Source organism: Colletotrichum tamarilloi (assembly GCF_030869305.1).
Source record: "Colletotrichum tamarilloi strain Tom-12 chromosome Unknown Scaffold_91.1, whole genome shotgun sequence".
Taxonomy (NCBI): domain Eukaryota; kingdom Fungi; phylum Ascomycota; class Sordariomycetes; order Glomerellales; family Glomerellaceae; genus Colletotrichum; species Colletotrichum tamarilloi.
In genome coordinates, this window is record NW_026849474.1 from 115,652 (window position 1) to 139,123 (window position 23,472).

The 23,472-nt window shown below is 50.0% G+C and overlaps 11 protein-coding genes across 11 annotated transcripts; 7 read left to right on the plus strand and 4 right to left on the minus strand.

The window, feature by feature from the left end:
• Positions 1 to 494: 494 nt before the first annotated feature.
• On the minus strand, positions 495 to 2,322 carry CTAM01_13255 (benzoate 4-monooxygenase cytochrome P450; the record flags this gene model as incomplete). Its single annotated transcript, XM_060529259.1, has 5 exons — positions 495 to 566; positions 631 to 951; positions 1,029 to 1,262; positions 1,320 to 1,383; positions 1,481 to 2,322. 5 exons carry the CDS (start codon positions 2,320 to 2,322, stop codon positions 495 to 497), a joined length of 1,533 nt encoding a protein of 510 aa, XP_060376200.1.
• A 916-nt stretch (positions 2,323 to 3,238) lies between these two features.
• On the plus strand, positions 3,239 to 7,482 carry CTAM01_13256 (AMP-binding enzyme; the record flags this gene model as incomplete). Its single annotated transcript, XM_060529260.1, has 5 exons — positions 3,239 to 3,990; positions 4,051 to 4,842; positions 4,909 to 4,998; positions 5,085 to 5,922; positions 5,989 to 7,482. 5 exons carry the CDS (start codon positions 3,239 to 3,241, stop codon positions 7,480 to 7,482), a joined length of 3,966 nt encoding a protein of 1,321 aa, XP_060376201.1.
• A 509-nt stretch (positions 7,483 to 7,991) lies between these two features.
• On the minus strand, positions 7,992 to 8,693 carry CTAM01_13257 (SAM-dependent methyltransferase; the record flags this gene model as incomplete). The annotated part of the gene is made up of 1 exon (XM_060529261.1): positions 7,992 to 8,693. The coding sequence occupies one exon, from the start codon at positions 8,691 to 8,693 to the stop codon at positions 7,992 to 7,994; it is 702 nt and encodes a 233-aa protein (XP_060376202.1).
• An 825-nt stretch (positions 8,694 to 9,518) lies between these two features.
• On the plus strand, positions 9,519 to 10,676 carry CTAM01_13258 (longiborneol synthase; the record flags this gene model as incomplete). The annotated part of the gene is made up of 3 exons (XM_060529262.1): positions 9,519 to 9,836; positions 9,913 to 10,376; positions 10,430 to 10,676. 3 exons carry the CDS (start codon positions 9,519 to 9,521, stop codon positions 10,674 to 10,676), a joined length of 1,029 nt encoding a protein of 342 aa, XP_060376203.1.
• A 1,453-nt stretch (positions 10,677 to 12,129) lies between these two features.
• On the plus strand, positions 12,130 to 13,006 carry CTAM01_13259 (uncharacterized protein; the record flags this gene model as incomplete). The annotated part of the gene is made up of 4 exons (XM_060529263.1): positions 12,130 to 12,223; positions 12,280 to 12,692; positions 12,749 to 12,924; positions 12,979 to 13,006. 4 exons carry the CDS (start codon positions 12,130 to 12,132, stop codon positions 13,004 to 13,006), a joined length of 711 nt encoding a protein of 236 aa, XP_060376204.1.
• A 704-nt stretch (positions 13,007 to 13,710) lies between these two features.
• On the plus strand, positions 13,711 to 13,842 carry CTAM01_13260 (uncharacterized protein; the record flags this gene model as incomplete). Its single annotated transcript, XM_060529264.1, has 1 exon — positions 13,711 to 13,842. One exon carries the CDS (start codon positions 13,711 to 13,713, stop codon positions 13,840 to 13,842), a length of 132 nt encoding a protein of 43 aa, XP_060376205.1.
• A 1,291-nt stretch (positions 13,843 to 15,133) lies between these two features.
• On the plus strand, positions 15,134 to 16,704 carry CTAM01_13261 (uncharacterized protein; the record flags this gene model as incomplete). Its single annotated transcript, XM_060529265.1, has 9 exons — positions 15,134 to 15,259; positions 15,324 to 15,356; positions 15,442 to 15,532; positions 15,583 to 15,624; positions 15,683 to 15,843; positions 15,899 to 15,936; positions 15,989 to 16,126; positions 16,185 to 16,604; positions 16,653 to 16,704. 9 exons carry the CDS (start codon positions 15,134 to 15,136, stop codon positions 16,702 to 16,704), a joined length of 1,101 nt encoding a protein of 366 aa, XP_060376206.1.
• Positions 16,705 to 17,465: 761 nt separating this feature from the next.
• Positions 17,466 to 19,046, plus strand: CTAM01_13262 (uncharacterized protein; the record flags this gene model as incomplete). Its single annotated transcript, XM_060529266.1, has 9 exons — positions 17,466 to 17,567; positions 17,626 to 17,655; positions 17,722 to 17,815; positions 17,868 to 17,909; positions 18,001 to 18,155; positions 18,218 to 18,255; positions 18,306 to 18,443; positions 18,508 to 18,927; positions 18,983 to 19,046. 9 exons carry the CDS (start codon positions 17,466 to 17,468, stop codon positions 19,044 to 19,046), a joined length of 1,083 nt encoding a protein of 360 aa, XP_060376207.1.
• An 87-nt stretch (positions 19,047 to 19,133) lies between these two features.
• Positions 19,134 to 19,922, minus strand: CTAM01_13263 (NAD-dependent epimerase/dehydratase; the record flags this gene model as incomplete). Its single annotated transcript, XM_060529267.1, has 1 exon — positions 19,134 to 19,922. The coding sequence occupies one exon, from the start codon at positions 19,920 to 19,922 to the stop codon at positions 19,134 to 19,136; it is 789 nt and encodes a 262-aa protein (XP_060376208.1).
• Positions 19,923 to 21,036: 1,114 nt separating this feature from the next.
• Positions 21,037 to 22,699, plus strand: CTAM01_13264 (WSC domain-containing protein; the record flags this gene model as incomplete). Its single annotated transcript, XM_060529268.1, has 2 exons — positions 21,037 to 21,172; positions 21,225 to 22,699. The coding sequence occupies 2 exons, from the start codon at positions 21,037 to 21,039 to the stop codon at positions 22,697 to 22,699; spliced, it is 1,611 nt and encodes a 536-aa protein (XP_060376209.1).
• Positions 22,700 to 22,773: 74 nt separating this feature from the next.
• On the minus strand, positions 22,774 to 23,283 carry CTAM01_13265 (uncharacterized protein; the record flags this gene model as incomplete). The annotated part of the gene is made up of 1 exon (XM_060529269.1): positions 22,774 to 23,283. A coding segment is annotated over one exon (510 nt), but the record flags the coding sequence as incomplete, so codon positions are not given.
• Positions 23,284 to 23,472: the final 189 nt, after the last annotated feature.

Here is a 23,472-nt window from a genome sequence, read left to right on the forward strand (position 1 = left end):
ACGACGCAGAAAGGATCGATATCAAACGAACAGTTTCCGGCATCAAAACCGGATCTTGAGAGACCACACTTATTCGAGAGCGAAGATCGCCTTGCGTCACCATGTCAGGTCACACACTCCCGTCCTTGTACATGTGGTGAATTCTTCCGTTTTCCAGCCGATTCTGGAGAGTAGAGTTAGATAAGCCGGTACTCGAGGATGCCACAGACTGAGAAGTGTTAAAAGAGCCATTGAAGTATCTCATGACGTAACGGTGTAAGGGGGGGGGGGGGAGCGCTTATTTACTTGCGCTATGTCCGAAGCAGCGTCACTCATGACCTAAAGGAGCAGCATGTTGAGGCACCTTATGCATTTTTCTTTATTTCGAGGATTTATGAGAAGCTGTCGCATCTATTGAAGTCCGTCTAACTTCAATACCTGGTTGCCGGCCCATATCGCCGTGCTCCCATTTCATATCTCCAAGAATAGGGTTTCTGCCCCCATCGTTATGTCTCCTACGTCTCACGAACTCGAATGACAATCGACATAGGGGCAGTCGTCGGCAGGAACTCGAAGTTACGAATGAGCTAGGATCAAAAATCTTAGTTATCTATACTTCGATTCATTTTCCACGATGCTTGGGACACTCACTGTGACAAATATCTTGTTCAGCTCTATCATGGCCACCGCTTTGCCCGCACACTGCCACCTGCCAGCACCGAAAACCAACTCGGTTCGTTTTTTCCATTCTTTAACCGTGGCGTCAGCGGCTTCGAGCCATCTCTGGGGCCGGAACTCGTCGGCGTCGTGTCCAAATAGCTCTTTATCATGCGTAACTGACCACGTGTCGTGTGCGACTCTTGTACCTGGAGGTAAGAATTTGCCCTCGTGCATATCGCCTTCAGGCCCGACCTGTTTCATGAGCAACCCAGTGAACGGCGGATGAACGCGGAGGGACTCGAAAATGACTGCCTGAGCAGACCAGTGTTAGCGCGAAGCCGAGGAGCTTTATCGCTTCTATCAACTCGTTATGTGCGGCCTGGGCTTACCTGAAGAAAGGGTAGCTTCAGAGCTTCTGTGTTAGTGATGGGCTCAGAGATTGATCCGTCTGAAATCGCTGTCATAATTTCCTCTTCAAGCCTTTCGAAAGTGGAAGGATTGCTTAGTAGGTATTGCATTGTCCACTTGATGGCCTTTGCGGCTGTATCCGAGCCAGCGACCATGGGAAACATGATTTCAGACTGCGCGGAACGTTGGTCAAGCCCATGGCGAATGAAAGATCCCTATTCAACTTATTAACGATCTAAAGGTGTTAACAATGTTTTCTCAGTTTGGCTCACAAGTAGGTCGGGCTCGTCCTTTGCATCCGGAGCGAAACGTTTCACAACGTGCTGCTGGGCGAGTCTACAGGCCACACCGGTCAACATAACGATGATTTCCCAAGTCACAGGCTGTGCCTTGTAATTGAAAGATCGAGTTCACAGAAACCCTATCGACTTACCCCATGATCTTTCCGAAACCACTCGAATCCGTCGGCTTTGGTCCCAAGAATCTAAGCACGAGATCCGACGTGAAGATCATCTGTAGCGCGGGAATATCCGTGAAGAATTGCAGCACATCTATAGCAATATTCGATGTTCTGACAAGGCTAAAGACGTCCGTATCCTTCTCCAAAAGTCCGATAGGCCGCCCAAAAGACATCCTTGACCGAGCGTCCATGGCGTAGTAGTCTGCAAGGCGGCCGAAATCGACGGTTTCCGAATCTGAGGATTGAGAAGCCCGGTTCTTTCCACTTATTTCAGAAATGTTGGCGATCTTTGACCTCGACGTGTACTTAAGACGGATCAAGTTGACAAGATCCGCGATACCGGAGTCAATACTGGCCTCTAGTCCTGGGATGTCCTTTCCCACGTATCCTGGAGATAGCTTCGTCCTCAAAGAGTGATGGGCCGACTTATTAAGCACGCTACCCATCATGTCGTGGTATGGATCTAACCGAGTCGCCTTGTACCAGCTGCTGCGCTCATAAGTTGACTTCGCTGCTGACATGCGCCTAATAAGTTCCGGATCGGACGTGATTACGTCGTTAGGTCCTATACGAACGAGCTTGCCGTACTGCGCCGTGAGTCTGGCGTATTCAGCATACGCGCGAGTTCCGTGACACCGAATTCTGAACATTGGCCAGTATGAGAAAGAACATGGGAAGGGGCCAGGTAAATGCCATAAGCGACTCCATGACCTCACAATGGCAATGAGGAAGTATGATACGATTGCAACATAGAACAATCGGCTAGTGAATACCAAAGATGAGAAATGTGCTATTTGAGATGTGGAAGAAGTCATGTTTAAAGATTGATTTGACCAGAATTGGGAATGTCAAAGGGAATCAAAACAGATGCGGTTGTGTGAAAGGCGGTTAGGCCTTTTCTGAGATCTTGCTGGGTGAAAAACGTGCACGTAGATTGCAGGATTTGCCTGAAGATAATCAAGCGTAAATGCCAGATCCTGGAAGCCAATGCATTCTTTGGAAGAAAGCGCCCGATTTAAGATCTCCTACGGGCTGCTGCGAATGGCCCGGAAAGCACCTATTCTGGCGTATGCAGGGAGTGGACGGGAAATATTGGCACTGGGAGATTTGGCGCCATTTGAATGGTTCACTTTGGGAAAATACTTGGGTGATCTCGCTAATGCCTTACAGTAGGAAATGGGGCAGACAGAGTGGATGAAATGGCACGCTCTCTATGACGCTAGACCGAGATCTATGTCAGGCCATGTGGATTGTCGCAAGCGCTTCCATCTTTGACTTTCGTAATCCAGGGCAGAAGGAGGGGTGCTTTCGATGCCATAAAATATCACAATTACCGAATTTAAGTTTCTACTGTGTGGGATTTGCCTTCCTGGCAACTGTGGGTTCGGAATCACGAACCAGGGACAGAAAAGTGTCGAGTCAGGACTCAGTGAACGAGAATCAATTTATTCGTATGTGCTCATGGCCAATCAACTCATCATACAAAGAACTCCATGCCTTGCTGATACGAATAGAGCGGTGAGCGAGACACTCGTATGGGACGAGGACTGATCCTAAGGAATCTGAATATACCGGTGTCTCCGGTGTCACCGACGCCACCCATGCCACTTGTGCCATAAAGTTCACGTTTTGCAACAGGTGTGGTAAGTATTATCCCTCAATCTCTCAGCGAACTCACTTTTCAAAATTACAAAACAACTTGCATAACTTCCGAACTTCAGCAAACTGAACATGGTTGCCCCAGTGTCAGCCTCAGTTGATCTCAGCGTAGCCGACGGTCCGCCTCTCGATCTTTCGGGAGTTCCTGACGCCTGGGATGGCTTACTTTCGGCTATAGACAGTCACCCAAACGAATTGGCCTTGGTGTGTTCTCATCAGCCTCATGATCTGTTTGGCTTTTCCAGTGTTGGCCCGTCTGGCTCTGAAGGCACAAGTTCCGAGAATGAATCCCCGCAGTATCTTCGCTGGACTTTTCAAATTCTCGCTCAAGCTATCCACAAGCTCGTGGTGACCAAGTATTCTATAGTTGCAGATGCTGGTCTGCTGAAAGAACTCGGTCCTGGAACTTCGGTGGTAACATTTCTTCAAAATGGTGCCGACTTTGTACTTGCGGCTTGGGCTTCTGTCGCAACAGGTTGCACCTTGACTCCTTTAAATCCCCTGGCACTCAAGAATCGCGATGAGACAGCTCACATGCTCAGAACTGCTTTGAGTCTTGCCCCCGATAGCAGTGGCCCGAGGTTGATCTATGCTGCCAACTCGGATGTGGCCAGAGATATTGACAAGCTGGATGTTGACAACAGCATTCTTGGGCCCCACGTTGTTAAGATATTGGCTTCGGGGTCCGAGACAAGAGAAGGCTGGCTTCGCCTTGATGATTTGATGAGACCGGTCGACGGCACTGACAGAGATGACTTGTTCCGCTCGAACTCAACTCTTAGCCTTGAGATCAGGGATCCTGCACAGGCTGGCATTGTTCTCTTGTATGTTAACCCAATTTTACCGACTGCTTCAAGATCTGGCTGATGCTAATTTTTTAGTAGCACCAGCGGTTCAACAAGCACGCCAAAGGGCTTATTCTGCCGCCATACGGTCTTGAATACTTACACGAACAGCCGACTACTACTTTCACCGTCTCATATTCTCCCACAAGTTGGTTCGAGAGTATGCAGTATTCTCCCTAATAATCATGGAAACGGCTGGACTTGTATTCAAACCGCACACGGCCGTGGCGCCGCCCTGGTCTTCCCCGGACCGGCATTTTCGACTCCGGAAGCACTTCTATCCACCTTTCGCCAAGAGCGGATCACGCACACACTGTTGGTTCCGACTCTGATCCACGCTTTGATTGCCGCCATGGGAAAGGACCAGCCTCCACTGGAATCACTCATCAGTGTGACCTTTGGCGGGACGATTTTGACCAGGCAGGAGGTGCTTGCGACAACCACTGTTCTCGGAGCTAAAGTTGTCGAAAACGCCTATGGTTGCACCGAAGGCGCACTCACCAGCACTGGCAGTGTGAGCGTTCCTAACACAGGTCGCGACACTTCTTTGTCCGGTTCGGAAGAGATGTCTGTGGGAAAGCCACCGATGGGTCACGGTATCAAAATCGTAGATCCTGTCACAGGCTGTGTCGTCCCACGAAATGTCACAGGAGAGATCCATGGATATGGTCCTATGATAGACCGTGAAGGACAGTCTGGATACATCCAGTGTAAAGAACAGAAGGCATTTTACACTGAAAATGAGACAAGCAGAGTGTGGTTTCAGACTGGAGACATGGGAAAAATGGACGAGAACGGAGATCTCTTCATCACCGGACGTTACAAGGACATGTATGTGCTACTATATTGGCGTTGCACACCTCGCCTGTCTTGTTTCGACTAACAGTTGCTTCGCAGGATTATTCGTGGTGGTGAAAACATTTCCCCCGCCGCCATTGAGGCCGTTCTCATGAAGAACTCTGTCCTCCGCCCTCTAATTCCACAAGTGTAAGTTATTAACTTCCAGGCATTTCTAATTCAGTCCTACTTGGTTGTCACAGTGACAGAAAGCGCTGACGCAAGACGTTCTCCAGTGTCGGCATTAAGGACACCATCGCCGGAGAGGTTCCCGCTGTGGTGATCAAAGGTGATCGACAGGCTGCTACGGTCGAAAGGGCAGTTCGAGAAACAGTGCTGCAGAATATGACCATGATGCATGTCCCGGATCTGGTTATCAATCTCAAGGATCTTGACCTAACAGACTTTCCGCGAACGACCTCGGGTAAGATCCAGAAGTTCAAGCTGAAGCAGGCTGTAGCAGTCCATCTGGACAGGCAGGCTACTTCAGGGGCATACAGTACATTGTCCGGGCTTGGAAAGCATCACGAAGAGCAAGTCAAAGTCATCTGGGCGACGGCAATCGGGCTAGGGCATACATCCCAGCTGAACGTTAATATGCCCCTAGGGCAGTACATCGACAGCATCAGTATGATGCGCATCCGCGACAAAATCAGAAAGCAAACGGGTATAGCGCTACCATTGGCAGCCATGGCTCAAGCATCGACTGTTGCGGAGCAGATTGAACTTTTGCGCAGCCTGTCAGCCGACGATAAAACAAAGTCAACGATCACAGACACCAGTGTAGCGCATCTCAGCAAACAGGATAGAAAGATGGCGGCCGCCAATGACAGAATTGCAACACGAAGACCTATTTCAGTAGAAGACTTGGTGGATATCGCACCCGAAGCGACACTTTACGAATGGATTAAAAATCGGGTTCTGGAATCCATTTCGCCATGCGGTTTTGGGTGGGAAGATGTTGAGAACATCTGTCCTGTGTATGACTCAAATGCCGTGCAGGCTCAGTGTGGTTTCTATGATACCATCAACTTCAACATGGCCATCAGTACCAAGATAAAGACCACTAAAAAGGTACGTAGTCACAATCTATTTCTTACACATAGTTTTCAGGACACTGATAGAACGTTTGTCACTTAGGAACTTCGCATTGCCGTAGAAGCGGCGTTGCTCAATCAACCCATCATGTGCTCGTTCATGGTCTGGTCTGCGGACTGGCGCGGTGTTAATCCTAAGACAAAGGACGCATTCCACGTCATCATGCGCCCTTCGGCAAAGTACCTCGACTTGGCCATCCAAGACGGCGGTGTCGTACGCTGCTTGAAAGATCTTGAGGATATCGCGCTCGGAAATACTGCTGAGGCCCATCGATTTCCAGCACCGCAACAGAACACGTTCCCTGGGCCGCTTTATCGAGTCATGCTCTTCGACGTAGAAGAAACCGGCACTGCGGCGATGGTGACATCCGCCAATCACTCCATCAGTGATCATTCCGCAGGGCAGTTATTCTACGACGACCTCGACCGATCCGTGTCGATGGCTGCTTCAGGCGGTTTGACTGCCGCCGGCATCCAAGCACAACTACGAGAGTACAAGGACTACCAGCCCTATTTAGATTTAGGTCACGCTTTGCGCAGCTCTCCGCGGGCTACGGCGGCTGTGAATTGGCATGTCGATCGTCTTGCCTCTCTGCCCAAACATGTTGATGCTGGGGCATTGTGGCCAAGTCCGACATCTTGGATGCAAGTCTCACTGGATGATCATTATCGAGAAAGCCATCAAGTGCAGCACAGCTTTACGATGTCAGCCCTTAGATCAAATCCCCCAAGTTCTATGACCGTATCCACATCCACCATCGTCAAGGCCGCATTGGCGTTGGCAAGCGCGAGTCGAAGTGGCTATACAACGACGAAAGCCGCAACAGGGCGCAAATTCAGGGTAGCCGTATTCTCCAGTGTCGAAGCCGCGAGATTACACTATAACCCCTTTCTTCCCAAGTCCGTCACGGACACCGATATGCCACGCCGCGGCAAGGAGCACGGCAGGTCTCTGCGGTGGGAGGCCGGCGACGTGGCAGGCCCTACAGTGCAAATAGTTTGTAACGTGGTGGAGATACCGAGATGTGGCAACGAGCCGGAAACAGTCTCCGAATTCCTGCGTAAAATGCAGCGAGAGCAGGAACTTCAGACCAGACACGCGTCCGCACCTTGGCGAGCTATCATGGACAAGCTCGAAGACCCGAACTCCGAGAAGAGGCCTTGGCCGCTACTGCCTCTGGTCCACGGCTCACTTATGTTTAACTGGGCCCCTGGACTCGGTGAGAGCGCGCCCCTGTCGCGGTCTTCCACGGATGATGCAAGGCTCTCACATTTCGAAAATATGGACATGTTGAAGTCGGTGCAAAAACCACGAGTCGGACTCGTGGTTTCTGCGGGCTCTAGTAGTCGCGGCTGTGGATCAGCAGACGAGAGTGCTATGACCACCGTGTTCTTGCATCTCAGGGGAGCTGGACTTGAGTGGAGTTCTGGAGACGGTATGACCTCTTTTGCCAGGGAAATAGAGGCAATGGCTCAATGGTTGTCGGCTAAGGAGAACCAGGGGCTCCTCATTCACAACGCATTCGGTCCTGAGTGAAATGTCGGGAGTCATCACCCATGTACACGATAATATTCACTTGAAGTTTAGTTTTCAATTATCCATATTTGTGGGCCGCTGCAAGAGTTAACTGAGTCGAACTTGTCAAGTCGATGCACAAAAGCCATGCCGGCCAGTACTTTATTCAGGCCTTTGGAGCATGAAAATAAATCCCTAGCCACAAACGACCGGAAACATCTGAAGCAGGTAACAAGGATCAATCAAGTGTTCACGCTGCTGAAAGGCATCAAGTGCGAGACTCCTGGAATTAGTCCCCGGACAGCCATTGGTTTGGCCACTAATGGTAACAACGGAGTAGCAACTAACGTACGACAGGATTCATTGTGAGGTTCTTGGATTGTATTACAATGTTTTCTACTTGGCTCTACCCAGCATGATGCGAATGTATCATTTCATTTGAATTGGTTCAACGATCTCAGCCCCACTAACGAGGGACCCTGTATTTCTACTCTACTTCGATTCCATCCGAATCTCTCTCAAGTTGACGCTCAGTCGTCCTCAACAATCAACTCCCTCTCCGGGTTAAGAGTGGGCGGGAAAAGCTGGGGCACCTTGTTGACCCACATCTGCGATCCTGCCTGGGTGGCATGCGCTTCAAAAGCTGCGCATCGAATGAGAGAATCGACTGCGGCAGGCGGGTTGTAGCTTTCCTCGTTGTACCTGTTCAAGGTATAGTCGTCGAATACAATGGTGCCTCCAACCTCGAGCATGCCCCAGGCGAGAACAGCGTCGTGCAAGACATCAAGAGCGACATGAGATCCGTCGATGTAGATGAAGTCAAAACGAGCACCTTGGTGCTTCAGTGTCGGGAGAGCATCAAGGCTGGACCGTTTGATAACGGTAAGCTTGTCGACGTGGCGGCATTTCGCGACGTTGGATCGGAAGCGCTTCTCCAAAGAGGGAATGTCGTAAGCCTCAAATTCTTTGTATGTGTCATTCTGAAACTCCATGCTTCCACCGAAGGTATCCACGGCGATAAATGTCGACTCCGGGTGATCCATGAGGTTGTCGAGGATCCACGTCGCGGAACCGCCCTCGAAGGAGCCAACTTCCAAAATCCTCAACTTTTTACTGCGGATAGAGCCGGTGCGCTGTTCCCAGTGCTCGATCGTCCTGTCAAACCATCGATGCTGGAAGTTGAATCTGCTCCGATCCGCCTGCTGAGTAGCAGTAATGGTTGTGGTCGACATGTTGAAGAGGTTGTTTGTCCAGAAAGAGACAGAATAATGGGATACGAGACAAGATCGGCTATGAGGTTGACAAGCTGAATAGAAGAACTGAAGAGTGACAGACTAGTCTCATACACAGTGACTTCATCGTCGAAGATTGCTTAATATATCGAAATTCGCCCATCGACTTCAACTGAAGCCCTGCTACCGCTAGTGAGCCGTTCTCTGGGTATTCCGCTAAGTCAAGGGTCCAACGATTCGTCCTATTCTTTCGCATCTTGTATTCATATATTTAGAGTTTATTAGTCTCCACTTCGGGTTCAAGTGCCGGTACGACCTGCACTACTCCGTCGATGTTAGAACTGAATCGTGCATAGCTTCCTGAAGACATTGATTGGAAGCTATGGGATAGAGACAATATGTTCAGAACCTGGCAAACATATCCATTGTTTGGAGGAGAATATCGAGCATGAAATCCTCCGCGTCTCTCCAATGCAACCTATGTACAATCAGACTTCCACAACTCCAGTAGTAGCAGTTGAAGCCCTGCCCGGACTCTCCAAAGTGCAGCCTAGGGGTAGTGCGGTGTGACAAGATGCAACTTATGGAAACTGGCCCAAAACGACACCGAACTCCCGAGTCCCATTCTCACTCTTTCCATGACTCATTTACTCACCGCCTGGTTGTCGAATGGTGACGCGGAAACTCTACTTAATTGCACCTTTAGGTTAAGTCCGCGGGCTGCGTTTTTGTTTCGATACCTTGCGGACAGTTCGGATTAGCATCTCAGCTCAGTCTCGTAGTACGGTCTTTCTACATGTAGCCTCTTACACGGAATGGTCTTCGATGTGGGGACCTATGGAGATTAAAGACAGCGTTTGCCGCTCGAGTTCCTTTTGGAGAGAGTTGACAAGCACTGTTGAAGTGGTAAACGTTGATATGACAGAATCATTGACAGTGACGCCGGCCATGGAGGGGCTCCGGCACCATCTCTCATGTCTCATCCCGACGTTTCTCAAGTGCATCAATTACACCCAACCTGCGAAGCAGAGTAAAGACGTCCTCCGAGAGGCCGTTCTCTCGAGAGGTCGCAAGGCGGGCGTACACGTCAGTCGGGACGATGGCTCGATGATGAGATTCGAGGCCGGCTTGGCTGTAGCTGCGGTATGTTAATTACACGTCACAAATTTTCGCTACCTAACTAAGGAACATAAGGTAATCAAGCTAATGTTCTGCGCAGGAGATGTACCCCCTTCACCCTTTCGATATTCAGGTTCACATCGGCTTCTTCACCTGGCTTGGATTCATCATTGATGACCTCAACGCCGAGCTAGGCCCAAACTTGGCAAACTTCCAGTCACGATTCTCACGAGGAGATCCGCAGCCCTGCAACGTCCTAGAGTGCTTTGCCGACGTCCTGAGGTCGACAATAGACTACTATGATCCCGTTGTTGCTAATCTGATCGTACTGTCCGCGCTAGCTTTTGTCAACTCCAACGCCATCGAGATTCGCCGAGACTATCAGACCATTGTCCCTTCGATGGAGGCTCCCAGCTGGCCCTACTATTTCCGGGAAAAGGAGGGTCTTCCTGAAGTTTACACATACTTTTGCTTCTACAGAGACATGTGCCCTGACATATCGCGCTTCATGCCGGCGGCGCCAGAGATGGGGAAGTTTATCAACTTAACGAACGACATATTATCGTACGTGATGTTGTCAAGTCGCACTGCAGCAAATGCTAACTCGAGAAACACAGGTTCTATAAGGAGGAGAAGGCCGGAGAGATCAGAAATTACATACACAAGAGCGCACTCAGTTCCGGTCGTAGTCCTCTCGAAGTACTAGAATCAGCGATTTCGGAAAGTGCGCTTGCTTACAGCCGAACCGAAGCAATCTTGAGGGATAGTCGTCCTTATGATGAGTTGTGGCATGCCTATGCAATGGGATATATAGCGATGCACTTCAATACCCGTCGATACTACCTTTCAGAAATAACATTGTAGAAATAGTTTCTCTCTTTCCATCATTGGACGTTGCTTCCCTCCCGTGATGAAAAGTGGGCACGAACCAAACACGCGCACCTAGATGACCAAATCCAGTGTTACCACCGCGTCCAAGTGACTAGATGTTTGATCTCGATACCGACCTCAAGACGCTTTGCTCCGTTGCAAACTCTTCTAACACAGCCCCTGCGAAAGGGATACTAACAGTGTGATAGCCTTGGATCCTCATACAACATCTTCTAAGCTGCGAGGTATGAAACAGTGAAGGTGTCGACTCCCGTAAAGCTAAGACAAACCCAAGTCTTCATCTTCCACACCGTCTCTAGAAGGGTTGCAGATGACTTCGTTCTACGTCATAATCAAGCTTTTCATGTGTCCAGCTGAAGATTTCAATAAGGCATGGCAGCATGGCACATTGGTACATAGACGCCACGAAGCGGGGAATCTGTCTCCCCGTCTGACCAGCTAGAGTAGCTTCTTTCAAGGAGTGCCGGGACAGGCACGACAGGGTCCAAGACGAATCAAGGGACCAGCTTAAAAAGTGTCTTATAAAAGTGTCTCACAATGCCAAGTTCGCTTCCCCAGCTAAGTGACAGATGACGCCATTCCATAGGGCTCGAGATCTGCAGGATCTTCAATCGATTGCAAGACTTGTTTCTTATGTGCGTACTTTGCGCTATGGGGTCTGGATAGACTGGAAGTGCCAGCAAAGACGGAGTCCAAGGAAAGTAAGAACCAAATCAGCCCTCATGATATTTTCGCAGACTCAACCGAGTTCTGTTCCTCAAGTTGGCCATCGACGCCGGGGAGCAAGATTCGTGCTGACTATGATGAGTGTGGCCTGATGAAGATCAGCCTATCTTTACGTCCAAGATCCTGCCTTTGCCCTTCATATCGACCTCCACCTAGCACCATGGGTAATGTTTGGTCCCATGTTCGTTTCTGCCCCATTATCATAGGCTAGTGAGATCTTAGTTTCGGCCGCTAAGGTAGCTCTATAGGGCCATCCCGCTGCATCCCTGCAGGGAACCAACAGTGCGAATGGCTAATCATTTGGAACTAATCAATGATGGCTGAGGCGAACCCCGGACTAGACGCCACCAAACAGGTCAGAGGTAGTTCCAAAAATGGACACATCTCGATGAGACGAGCGTTATATCGGCTTTCAATCCATCAGATGTAAGGCTCAGTGACGAGTGCCAAGCTTCATGGTCAGCTCGGGATGCTGCAATGGCGTGCACGTACCTTCAGCTACGGCTGCCTTGCTGATGTCCTGTGTCGCATAAGCTCGGGCAAACTGAAGGGAAAAAGCTGCTGTAAGAAGCAAGAAAGTATCAACATCGAAGTATATAACCCAGGGCTTCACGGTCTGTGACAGCCATGATAGAATCAGCAACACAACAAAACATTTCTAGAGCATAGTCTCCCAGAGTCGATTCTTTCAAAATTCATCATGAGATACCAATCTCTCTTCGTCTCCTCCATCTCAGTGCAGGTCGCACTGGCGGCGCTCAATGAGCCCTGCTATGGCTCTGGTGGTAGAGCTGGTATGATGACTTCACCTTTGCCTGGATGAAAGACTTTTGACTGATATTTCTCTCAGGTGTCTGCGTAACTACAAGTTCGTGCTCTTCGAACGGAGGTACAACGATTGACGGCGCTTGTCCGGCCGATGCTTCCAACATCAAGTGCTGCACCAAAGCTTCCTGCGGAAGTGGGGGCAATTGTCGTTGGACAAGCGACTGTGCAGGAACATCTGCTTCCAATCAGTGTCCAGGACCAAGTGGCTTCAAATGCTGCTCCTCCACTGCTACCGGATTCGGTGTCTACGGCGACCCAACTGTTCCATCTGTCGGTGCCTGTAAGCAGGTTGCAGTCAGCGGCGCAAAGAAGATTGTCGCAGCATTTCCCGGGAGGGTCAGGCAAATCTACTGCACTCGCGACTGCACATGCCCTGGCGACTCGGATCACTGCTGCGGCAAAGCGACAGACATGATGTGCTCTGATGCTGGTGGTGTGAGTCAAGCTCGCGTTGATTATTTGCCTCAACGTCGCGACTAATACCTCTGCAGGTCCCCACTATCTCTGGCAAGGAGATTGCTGAGTGGGTTATGAACAACCGTGAGACGCTCGATCTCAAGTACGTTATTTGGGGTCAGAAGATCTGGAATCCTTCTCAAGACTCGGTCAAGTCTTGGTCCAGTTGGCGAAGTATGGATGATCGCGGTGACTTTACCGCGAATCACTGGTGAGTTTAGGTGCTGAAGGAAGACCCAGAAATCCGTGCTCATCAATTTGACAGGGACCATGTTCATGTGAGCTACAACTAGGTGCCAGGGGAATACTTCGCAACAGTATGTTCATGGGAGAATCTGAGAATCTGGAACAAGCTTGTGGGAGCAGGGCAAGAATCCCCCAGTGTAGTGATGGATGGAGAGTTGTGCCCTTTGCTCGGGTCACGTACCCTGTAGGTAGCCGTCGAGGCATAAGTCCTGGCCTTATTAGATTGACGTTATGCCTCGCGAGCCGCAATGTTTGGACTTGGGAGTGCAGAAAATCCTTCGGGATGATCCACCTCATTTTGAAAAAAGTATGTTGTGACAATTGAAGTGCCTAAGTCGAGAGAATTTCCTTCCCAACAGAGAAGGGGTTTTGCCCTTGAACCAAACTAACAAAGGACAATTACCAGCCGCGGCATGACACGATATGCACCTGATATTTATCAGGGGTTCACCGGCTGTCTTTCCACTTCAATCCGATAGGACCTCCGGAAATGATAATCTTCCTATGCGGGGAACCCACAAAAATCGCATTAGGAGATGCGGCCGGAACCAACATGCATGATTGTCCCCGGCCGAGGAGAGGGGTAACATGAGTCAAAGCATTCACAAAATTCTGATAAATCATTGCGATTAGATCTGTAGTATCGTGGTTGCTTCAATGTCTCTCATTCTTTGCCAAGCATATGATCTGTAATACAGGCTACAAACTCGTTTTCAAACATGTCAGCAGGAACCCAAGACCGTGGAACTTAATGAGATCAATCCCAATCCCGGCTGTGATGACGACACCCTCAAGCCAAAATCTGTTCTCTATAAGGTCGTTCGCCTGTGGGGAGAAGCTGCCGCAACTTTGGGGAGACCTTTCCAAGACATCAAAGGTTTGAAAGATGTTCTGGTCGAAGTAGGATTCAAAGACGTCCACATTCAAAGATTCAAATGGCTAAGTAATCCTTGGCCAAAAGATAAGAAACATTGTGAGATAGGGTACTGAAATTACGACAATTTTGCGGCTGGTCTGGAAGGCTTTGTCATGGCACCCTTCACAAGAGCACACAACTGGACACCCCAAGAGGTGACAGTGCTGTGTATGGAAGTGCGGAAGGCAATTAACAACCCGAATGTTCATTCCTACTCTTCCATGTAAGCTTACATGACCAAGCCCGGCTGACGCCGGACTACTGACGAGATCTAGTTGGTCGATCTACGCAAGAAAGCCGGAGGCAGCGACCCCGGATCATTGAGTCAGGGAAAAGTCTTGGCCTCAGATGTTGAATATCCGATATCATGGCAACACAATATTCCCCAAGAGGGTCGTTCAGTCCACGTAAGTCATGATCTAGCTGTGGATCCTTACGTTGCGACTTGACTTCGCCGAGATGCAGGGTCGAGAAGTCACTTCACTGATACACGCGTTGAGTTGCTATAGATAATTGGTTGCTCAGCCTAGTTGGGACATGAAGAAGTACATTCAGGTTGTTCCATACCGGTTCAAAGAATATATGGAAGGGTATTATGTTTGTCATTCATCGAAAGACGGGGTTCTTGAGATGTTTCTGAAATGTATGGACAGAAAAGTGCGTGGGGGCTAGAACGCTTCTCGACATGGGAACCATAGGCCCTTATTGTTTCTCATTGTTGTGAGGATGGATCAGCGATTCTTCTTATTTATCTATATCAAGGCGTGTGAAGTCTCTCCTTGCACCCAGACGCTCTCATAGTAAGCGGTTATGCGTTCTACTTACGGGGCATTTACGTGCCCCATATGGAAAGGGCCGCAGGGTGCCACTTAGCAGTATTGGCCCGCCTAATCCACACGAGGCACATGCCTAGGCATCATTTGCCCACTTTCCGCTCCAATATAATAGGTTTGCACGCGAGATGTAACCGGAATGAAAGAGTCCTGGTAGTTTTCTTCATCAGGAAGTACAACCGCCATCTCCGGCATGGTCGCCGCAGACGTGCGTGAGTATCACATCGCAGGTGTGGGGTAGCCTACCATCCAACGATGGGTTTGCAAGTGATAGAACCAACAGAGACCGGTCACTGCGTTCAATCTGATGCAAAAGCTTGAAGAAGGCGGAAACGCAGCCGTACATAATTACGCATCTCCCAACTTCGCCTAGACGAACTGAGGAGAAACTTGTCATTTTACTGAACCTTTAGTTGTCGTGTACCATGTCCGACATTGACCAAACACGCAACGCTGGGCAAAGCCCAAAATCGGCTGCGTCCCGAGGCACTTCACCTCACAACGCAAACAATGTCACAACGCAAATCACGCCAGCACTAGACGCTGAAGAGGTAACAACACTATTTACCACCTTTGACTGGATTTCATTGCCTAACGAACTTGTCCATTGAAAAGCTCAGCGGAGATGACCTTTCTGTCAGAGGCGAGGTAAGTGCTAGTTCCTTCCTTCTTCCCTCTATCAACCGAAGGGTGGAAAACCACGAGCCATTCTACTAAGAACTTCAAAATCTAGAGCGTCGCATCATCAAGCACCAGTGTGACCAGCTCCGTTCTCCAGTATCGGACAGAGAATGGGCGAACATACCATGGCTATAAAGATGGCAGTAGGTTGTCTCTCCTCATTCTGAATGAGCAAAAGCTAAGTGTAGACAAGAATATCTCATGCCCAACGATGACAGGGAAAACGAACGATTGGGTATGGATGTCTATCTTGCTTACGAATTTTCAACTCACAATCATTAATAGTCTAACAGATATTCAACATAATATGTTCATCCTCACCTTCGATAACCAATTGGGACGTGCCCCAGTGAACGCGAAAGACACCAGTATCAAGGTCGGTCGGGTACTTGATGTTGGTACAGGGACCGGTATTTGGGCATTGGACTTTGCAGATGAACATCCAGAGTCAGAGGTAATTAGAAAAATTGCTGAACAAATATTTCAAATACTAACCTATTTCTATTAAGGTCCTTGGTGTTGACCTTTCACCCATTCAATCAACATTGTAAGCTCCACCCGGTTCTATCCTGAAACCAGCGTTGTTGACAATTCTATAGCGTTCCTCCCAACGCGACATTCGAGATTGACGATATCGAGGAGCCGTGGACTTTCTCGCAACCTTTCGATTACATTCACAGTCGCTTAATGACATCAAGCATTGGTAATTGGCAGGAGTATATCCAGAAATGTTTCGAGTAAGTTACAAGCATAGCTCGACCAACTGAATTTACGCTGATCATGCCACCACCGAAGCAACCTGAACCCTAACGGATATCTTGAGCTCAATGAGGTCGACCTGTACTGTAAGTCAGATGATGGTACACTTGCCGACGATGCCGCCCTAAATAGGTTCTCGAAGCTATGGGGCGAAGCGGCGGTCATGTTTGGGCATGCATTCCAGGGCAACGCAACTCTGAAGGACCTCATGGCCGACGCCGGGTTTGTAGACATTAACGTGAAGGTATTCAAGTGGCCTTCCAACCCGTGGCCTCGGGACAGGAAACACAAAGAGCTTGGTTATTGGAACCTCGATAACTCCGTTGCTGGGCTTGAAGGTTTCATGCTAGGTGCTTTAACGAGAGCCCACAAGTGGACTAAAGACGAGGTCACTCTCTTTGCAACGGAAGTCCGCAACGAGATGAAGGACCCACGTGTTCACTCGTATCAGACGATGTGAGTAACTCTACTGCTGCTGAGTGATTTGACTAATTCTCGAATCAGCTGGTCTGTGTACGGCAGAAAACCTGCTGCGGAGGAAGTTACAACCAATTGATTCAGCAAAGCTCTATTGAGAAATGAGCTGACTTTGAATTGTGAAGGAGTATACAATTATGTGGCCATGAAGGAGGAAGGGAAGACAGGATCTAATACAGGGTAGCAGTGATTAAAGTCCATAATCCTCAGGGCTTGCACTGAATTCCCACGATCTTCTAGCTAGAGGAGAGGAATAATGACTTTTGATCTTGCCTCTGGATCCCAATTCTTGATAGTTAATTGCTCGGGTACTCGACATCGATAATCGACATATCACAGGTCATAATAACCACACTAGTCTCCAGTATCCGCTACGACGAAAAGCTTTGATATCGGAAGCTCTACTGTAATCCTTTTCATGTGGAGTCAACCATTATTCCTCTAGATCTAGATACGAGCACTTTGGGGAGAATGTTGGTCATGCAGACCAAAATAGGACCAGGAAGATACAAATGATAGACCCACTGCCCAATGACTGCTCGGATGTGATACGCGTAATTTTGTCCTTTCGGGAGTTTCCTCCATCGACCTTGTGTTGGTTGGGGCGTTCGCCGCAAACATGCATAATTATCTCCAGCCAAGGAGAGGGGTAACACCACATCCTGGTCAATTAGTTCTACAGATAAAGAGGATGGGGGTCTGCCGGAATTTCATGTTCCTCTTTATTCTGGTATCTGGCAACAGTATCGGTCGAAAGTCGCCTCTAAATCTAGGTGAAACTTGGCGAACTCATCTCTATCGTCGCTCCAACAAGGTGTTCATTTGGCCTTGCTCTCAGCAATGTGCGCGACAGACAACGCGGCCAGCAGCCCGCCTCGTGCTGTAGACGGGGGTCAAGGCAATATTGCCGTAGAGGATCGCGATATTATCGCTGCCGAGGAGGTGATGCACTGTAGCCAATAAGCGCGTAGAGTTCATGCTGATATTTGGCTTCTCTAAGGTCACGGATGATGACTCTTCGGCTACTGGCGTGCGTGTTCTATCCGAAACTCTTCATGGTCTAGGCCCATTCACTCATTGATGATCCTCCTTTCAGCAAAGTGTGGCTTCATCTAGCACAAGTCTGTCTAGTTCGATTCTCGACTACCGCTTAGAGAACGGTAGAACCTACCACAAGTACAAGGACGGCAGTGAGTTTCCCCTAGAACGTGAAACATCACGAGACTGACTTAGATACTTTAGAATACTACGTTCCTAATGATGAGAGAGAGAATGATCGACTTGGTATGTACAGCCAGGTTCTTTTCTCCGCGGTATCCTCGGCCGCTCTGTGCGTTAATAGGAAGTGCACGCTGACCTCAGGTCCGAAATCTAGACTTGCAACACAACTTGTTCATTCGGACATTTGGCAACCGACTTGGCACTGCACCTCCCAATGAGCCTGGGTCCAAAGTCGGACGGGTTTTGGATGTAGGCACAGGCACAGGAATTTGGGCGATTGATTTCGGAGACGAACATCCAGAGGCCGAGGTTAGTCGCTGAGCAGTCGCACTTATGAATTTTGAGATCCAATTCTGACGTTGAAGTGACAGGTTCTCGGTATCGACTTATCTCCCGCTCAGCCAGAATTGTAAGTGAGTTTCTTCCCGTCTTACGGTCGATGGCTGACGTCCATGACAGTGTACCTCCGAATGTGAGGTTTGAAATCGACGACCTTGAGGAGCCTTGGACATACTCACGTCCTTTCGACTACATCCACAGCCGCATGATCACGTCCTGCGTCAAGGATTGGAAGGCCTACTTTCAACAAAGCTTTGGGTACTACCAGCCGCGAACTTGTTTGACTGCGAGATCATCATTCCTGACATACATTCTGTAACAGTCATCTCAACCCGGGTGGATATCTCGAAATCCACGAAATTGACGTCGAGCCTGACTCCGATGACGGCACATTAAAAGCGGACTCAGCTCTCATGAAAAGCCTACGGCTTTGGCAGGAAGCTGCTGTCATCTTTGAGCGCCCTTTCGAAGACATTAAGTCACTGGCTGGTATTATGGCTGATGTTGGCTTCGAAGATGTCCACTTGGAGAGATATAAGTGGCCCACGAATACATGGCCGAAAGACCGGAACTACAAAGAAATCGGAGCGTGGACCTATGAGAATCTTGCTGTCAATTGGGAAGGGTTCATTATGGCGCCTCTAACTCGCGCCCACAATTGGACGAAGGAGGAAGTAATGCTACTTGCTATGGAAGCTCGTAAGGATCTAGGCGACAGAAGCATCCACGCCTACTTCACCATGTAAGGAGACTGATTTATTTTCGATGCTCCCCATCTCAATGCTAACATTCAATAGATGGGCGATCCACGGTCGAAAGCCATTGACAGCCAAGTCGACCGAAGAAGCAACTGCTAGTTGAGCCTGGCTTCAGGTTTACGAACCTGGGATGGGGCTAGGTCTGATCTTTGCAATAGATTCACAAATCGTAATTGTTGATTATGTTTGCCTAATAGTAACCTTCAAAGGTATCTTCATGATGTTTTGCCACCTGTGAGACAGCTTCTTTGATCGCTGGGCTGTCCTCTTTGGGCCCCAACACATCAAATGCCAGCCCGTAGGTCTTCTCATTCTGAATCGCCGCGTAGACGACCTTGGCGACATCTTCTCTGGGAATCATGCCGACGGTGCCAACCTTTCCTGACCGTGCCTTTCCGGTGCTAGGTCCCTCAGTCAAGCCACCAGGTCTCACAATGGTGTAGTTAAGCTTGCGAGCCGCATTCCCCACCCTCAACTCCGTGTCGGCCGCTAGCTTAGCCCGGAGAATGGGACCGATGATACCCCACATGCGGTCGCTGAGCTTCTCATCGGCATCGGTATACCAGTCCGGGACGGGCTTGCTGTCTCGGTCGCGGACGTCGAGGGCGCTGACGACGATGTAGCGTTTGGCGACCACGTTGGCTTTGGCCAGGGCATCCATGGCGCGAATGGCTCCATCCCGGTCAACAGCCTCAGCGGACTTGGGGTCCTTGCCGCCAGCTGCCCACACCACAACGTCGGGTCGAGTGCCTTCAATGATTTTAATGAAGTCGACCTCGGAAGCTGTAGAGATGTCTTGGACAATTGGCTTTGCGCCGATTGCTTCCAAGTCTGGAATTTGTTCCGGATTGCGGATAACGCTGAAGATGGTGTGAGGGGTATCGGCGTCCCGAAGGATTGCTGTCAGTTGACGGGCGGTTTTGCCATTGCCCCCAAATATAAGGGTCGTCGGCATGTGAAGGATTGAAGCGTCGCCCATGTTGACTCGTTATGTTTACACACGTAGTATTTAAGCTGAAATATAAGGAGAGGTGATAAAGGTACCGGGAGATATGTCGGACTCTCAATGAAAGCTCCGAAAGCGCCGAAGCGTTAGCTCCTTAATTGACTTCGATGACGGCATAATCCCGACACGCACTGGAACGGAAGAAGTCCAGAGCCGGGAGGAAAGGTTTCGGGCAGCTGTTTTTCCGTCACCCTCACACTGGACGCGACTTGGTCAGCGCCAAGTTACACAGTCTCACAGCACATTTCACCCCTGAGCCAAGGTGACTTTGCTCACTGAGGAGACGTTCAGCAGTTAAGTTAGGTTCTCTGCCAACCTTATTAATAGCCCTGAAATTGTGTGGACAAAGTGGGTAACTTCCGCACCAGAAGACATCCCCTAACTGTTGAAACGTTCAGCCACAACAGCTTTGTCTACCCTATTTTGCCAGCCTTCGGCTTTTGCACAGCTAGGTACATGTCTCGAAAGAACTGCTTCCTCAGATGGCCTTGTCGGATGATACCTCGGATTCCTCTAACTATGATACCGGCCGAGTTCCATGTCGGGTGATCCGGATCTGGTAGGGCGTCCGCCCCTGCAGCGTCTTTACACGAACAAGCAACAGCACGCTGCGACGGTGCGCTGATCGTCGCCCACGTCGCTCGTATTTCAGGCTGTGTGCTAGGTAATTACAGCTGCCTTATTGGGCAGGAGACTATTCCCCACGATGCATTGGGGATAAGCTAGGGAGGCCTAGTCTCGGGAAATGAACTAGTCCAGCACTTAACTTCAAGCATATCTGGGCATGGTCCACAATGGTAGGAACTGATGGGATGATGGGACCTCACTATCGGCATTGGAAAGAACCGGAATAACTTGGTGGGAAAGAGGAATACGAGATCTTGTCCCTCCAAGCGCCCAAATGTCTCCGTCCCATCACTGCAGGGTCCAAGGGTCGCCCCGTCCAACGTCGCATTGCCGAAATGGAAGAGCTTTTCTGGAAACCCATAAAGCGAATGAGGGCTGGCACGATGTCAGATGAACTGACTGTTTGGTCGCGCAACTGCCTTTCGTCCCAGTCATTCGCTATTATCGGCCTGCACTCATCATGAAGCAGAGCATTCTTTCCACGCTCGCTCTAGCGTCCATCGCCGCGACAGAGTATGTTTGGCCTTCTCAGTACGATGAGCTCGAGGATCACCTCTCTCTGCAGTCCGGATACCTTCGCAGGGGCTTCATCGATGGTCAGTTGTCTCTCTACCACCGACCCTCAACTAACTACTGACAACTCATTAGGTGTCATTACGTGTGGCTTCGGCACAAGCATCCCCGGCCGTCAGAACTCTGCTGAATGGATCCGCGCCGCTTTCCACGACATGGCCACGCACGATGCTGCCGCCGGTACCGGTGGTTTAGACGCGTCCATCTTCTTCGAGTTGGATCGCCCGGAAAATATTGGAGGCGCCTTCAACAACACGTTTGGATTCTTTAGCAGCTTTCACTCCATTCGCGCCTCTGCTTCTGATCTGTTGGCCATGAGTGTCCTCGTCGCCAGCTTTGCGTGCGGCGGTATCCAAATCCCGTTTCGTGCCGGCCGTATTGACGCCCAAGAAGCCGGCCCTGCCGGTGTCCCTGAGCCTCAGACCGATCTCAACACTACCCAGCTGGCTTTCACCAAGGCAGGCTTCTCCCAGAGCGACATGATTGCCATGGTGGCGTGCGGTCATACTCTGGGAGGCGTGCACAGCATGGACTTCCCTGAGATCGTCGGTGTCGCGGCGGACCCCAACAACGATACCGTAGTCCACTTTGACACTGAATTTGCCAAGTTCGACAACGTCGTCGTGACCGAATATTTGGATGGCACAACCAAGAACCCTCTGGTTGTTGGCACAAACGACACCCTCAACTCAGACAAGCGTATCTTTGCTGCAGATGGAAACAAGACGATGCAAGCCATGGCCGACCCTAATGCTTTCCAGACTACCTGCGCCGACATCTTTAGTCGCATGATTGATACCGTCCCTGCCAACGTTAAACTCAGCGACCCCATCGTAGCCACAGATATTAAGCCCTACATCAGCGGGCTCTTCCTCAAAGACGATGGCAGCCTGTCGTTTGGCGGCCGCATTCGCATCCGCACCACCGTAGTCACTGGCCGAGACCCCAATGATCTCTCGGTCCAGCTGACGTATGCTGACCGCAACGGCAACGGATCGAACGTTATCACTACCCGCAAGGCAACCTTTCAGGGTGGAAGTGCCTCTGGCTTGTGGAGGGAGAGCTTCCACTGGTGGGAGTTTGACACCACAATCAGCCCTGACACGGGCATCAGCAAGTTCTACATCCACGTTACGAAGCCGTCAACCAACGAGACTATCACGTACGACAATGCTGGCAACGGATATCCTATGAGTGATGTCCTCCTGTATCAGCAGTCTAAATCTTGCATCGGAAATGTGGCGGATGGCAAGCTGCCGGTCACGGTCAAAGCTCTTGTTCGCAAGGACCGTGTACCCGCCGCCGCTGATGGCCTAACTATGGATTTGGTTCATGAGGTCCGTAGGCAGGGAGTGATTGTTCCCAGACTGGACGTTGAGAAGATCAACTTCCAAGCTACTGGAGAGGACCAAGGCCAGTGGTCCGTCTATACAGCCAGTGGAAGTGTCGATGCTGATGGATGGAACACCAGTTTTGATATCAAGTTGGGTGGCGAGCAGTCAGTCGAAGTTGCGTTTCAGAAGACAGGAGCTTTGAGCTCTTGCAGCTAGACATAAGTAGTATCCGTAATGGTAATGAAATCTAGATGCCCAGTTTTAGGTGCAGTGCAACGATGAAACAACTCCTAGCTCACCCACCATTTCTCATGGTAGCTTCTAAGGTCAATATCGCCACTTAAAGCGCCTTTCTCCAACCAAGGAGTAAGATCTAGTTCAACCCCAGCGTCGCCGTGAGCAGCCGCAACATCCTTCTTGGTCCAGCCATTCCCCAGCCACCCAAACCTGTTTTCCTGGGGGTTCTGATAGGTGTACTCAAAGTCCTCCCACCTCGGATCCTTTCTAACCAGGTCAACGTGAGCAGCACTGCCGGGCCAGAGGCCATGAATTCTCCCGCCTTTGATCCCACCATTGTACCAAGAGCTGCAGTGCTCGCTCATGACAGTCCGCGGGAAGAAGGCTTCAGTGTAGGCTCGGAAATCACGAGTTGCAGCTGTTGTCGGAGCTATGGTCCGCAGGCCTTGGGTCGCAAATTTGCGAAGTATCTTGGCAACGTATGTGAGCTGGTTCTCTACCGCATGACACAGCGTTCCTGCTGGTCCTGTGGCGTTTGGTCCAAGTAAGTCAACATACCCACTTCCTGGCACCCCCCTGTTTCTGGCACCCACAAAAACGCGAAAATCCACCACAACCCAATGCCCACCCCCAACCTCCTTTTATCACAACATTTTCAATTCGCGTCCAAATGGGCTCATCTTTTGCACATGTCTTCTTCTATATATAATGCCTCAATATACCGAAGATCAGCTTCGTCAGGCTCTCGAGGA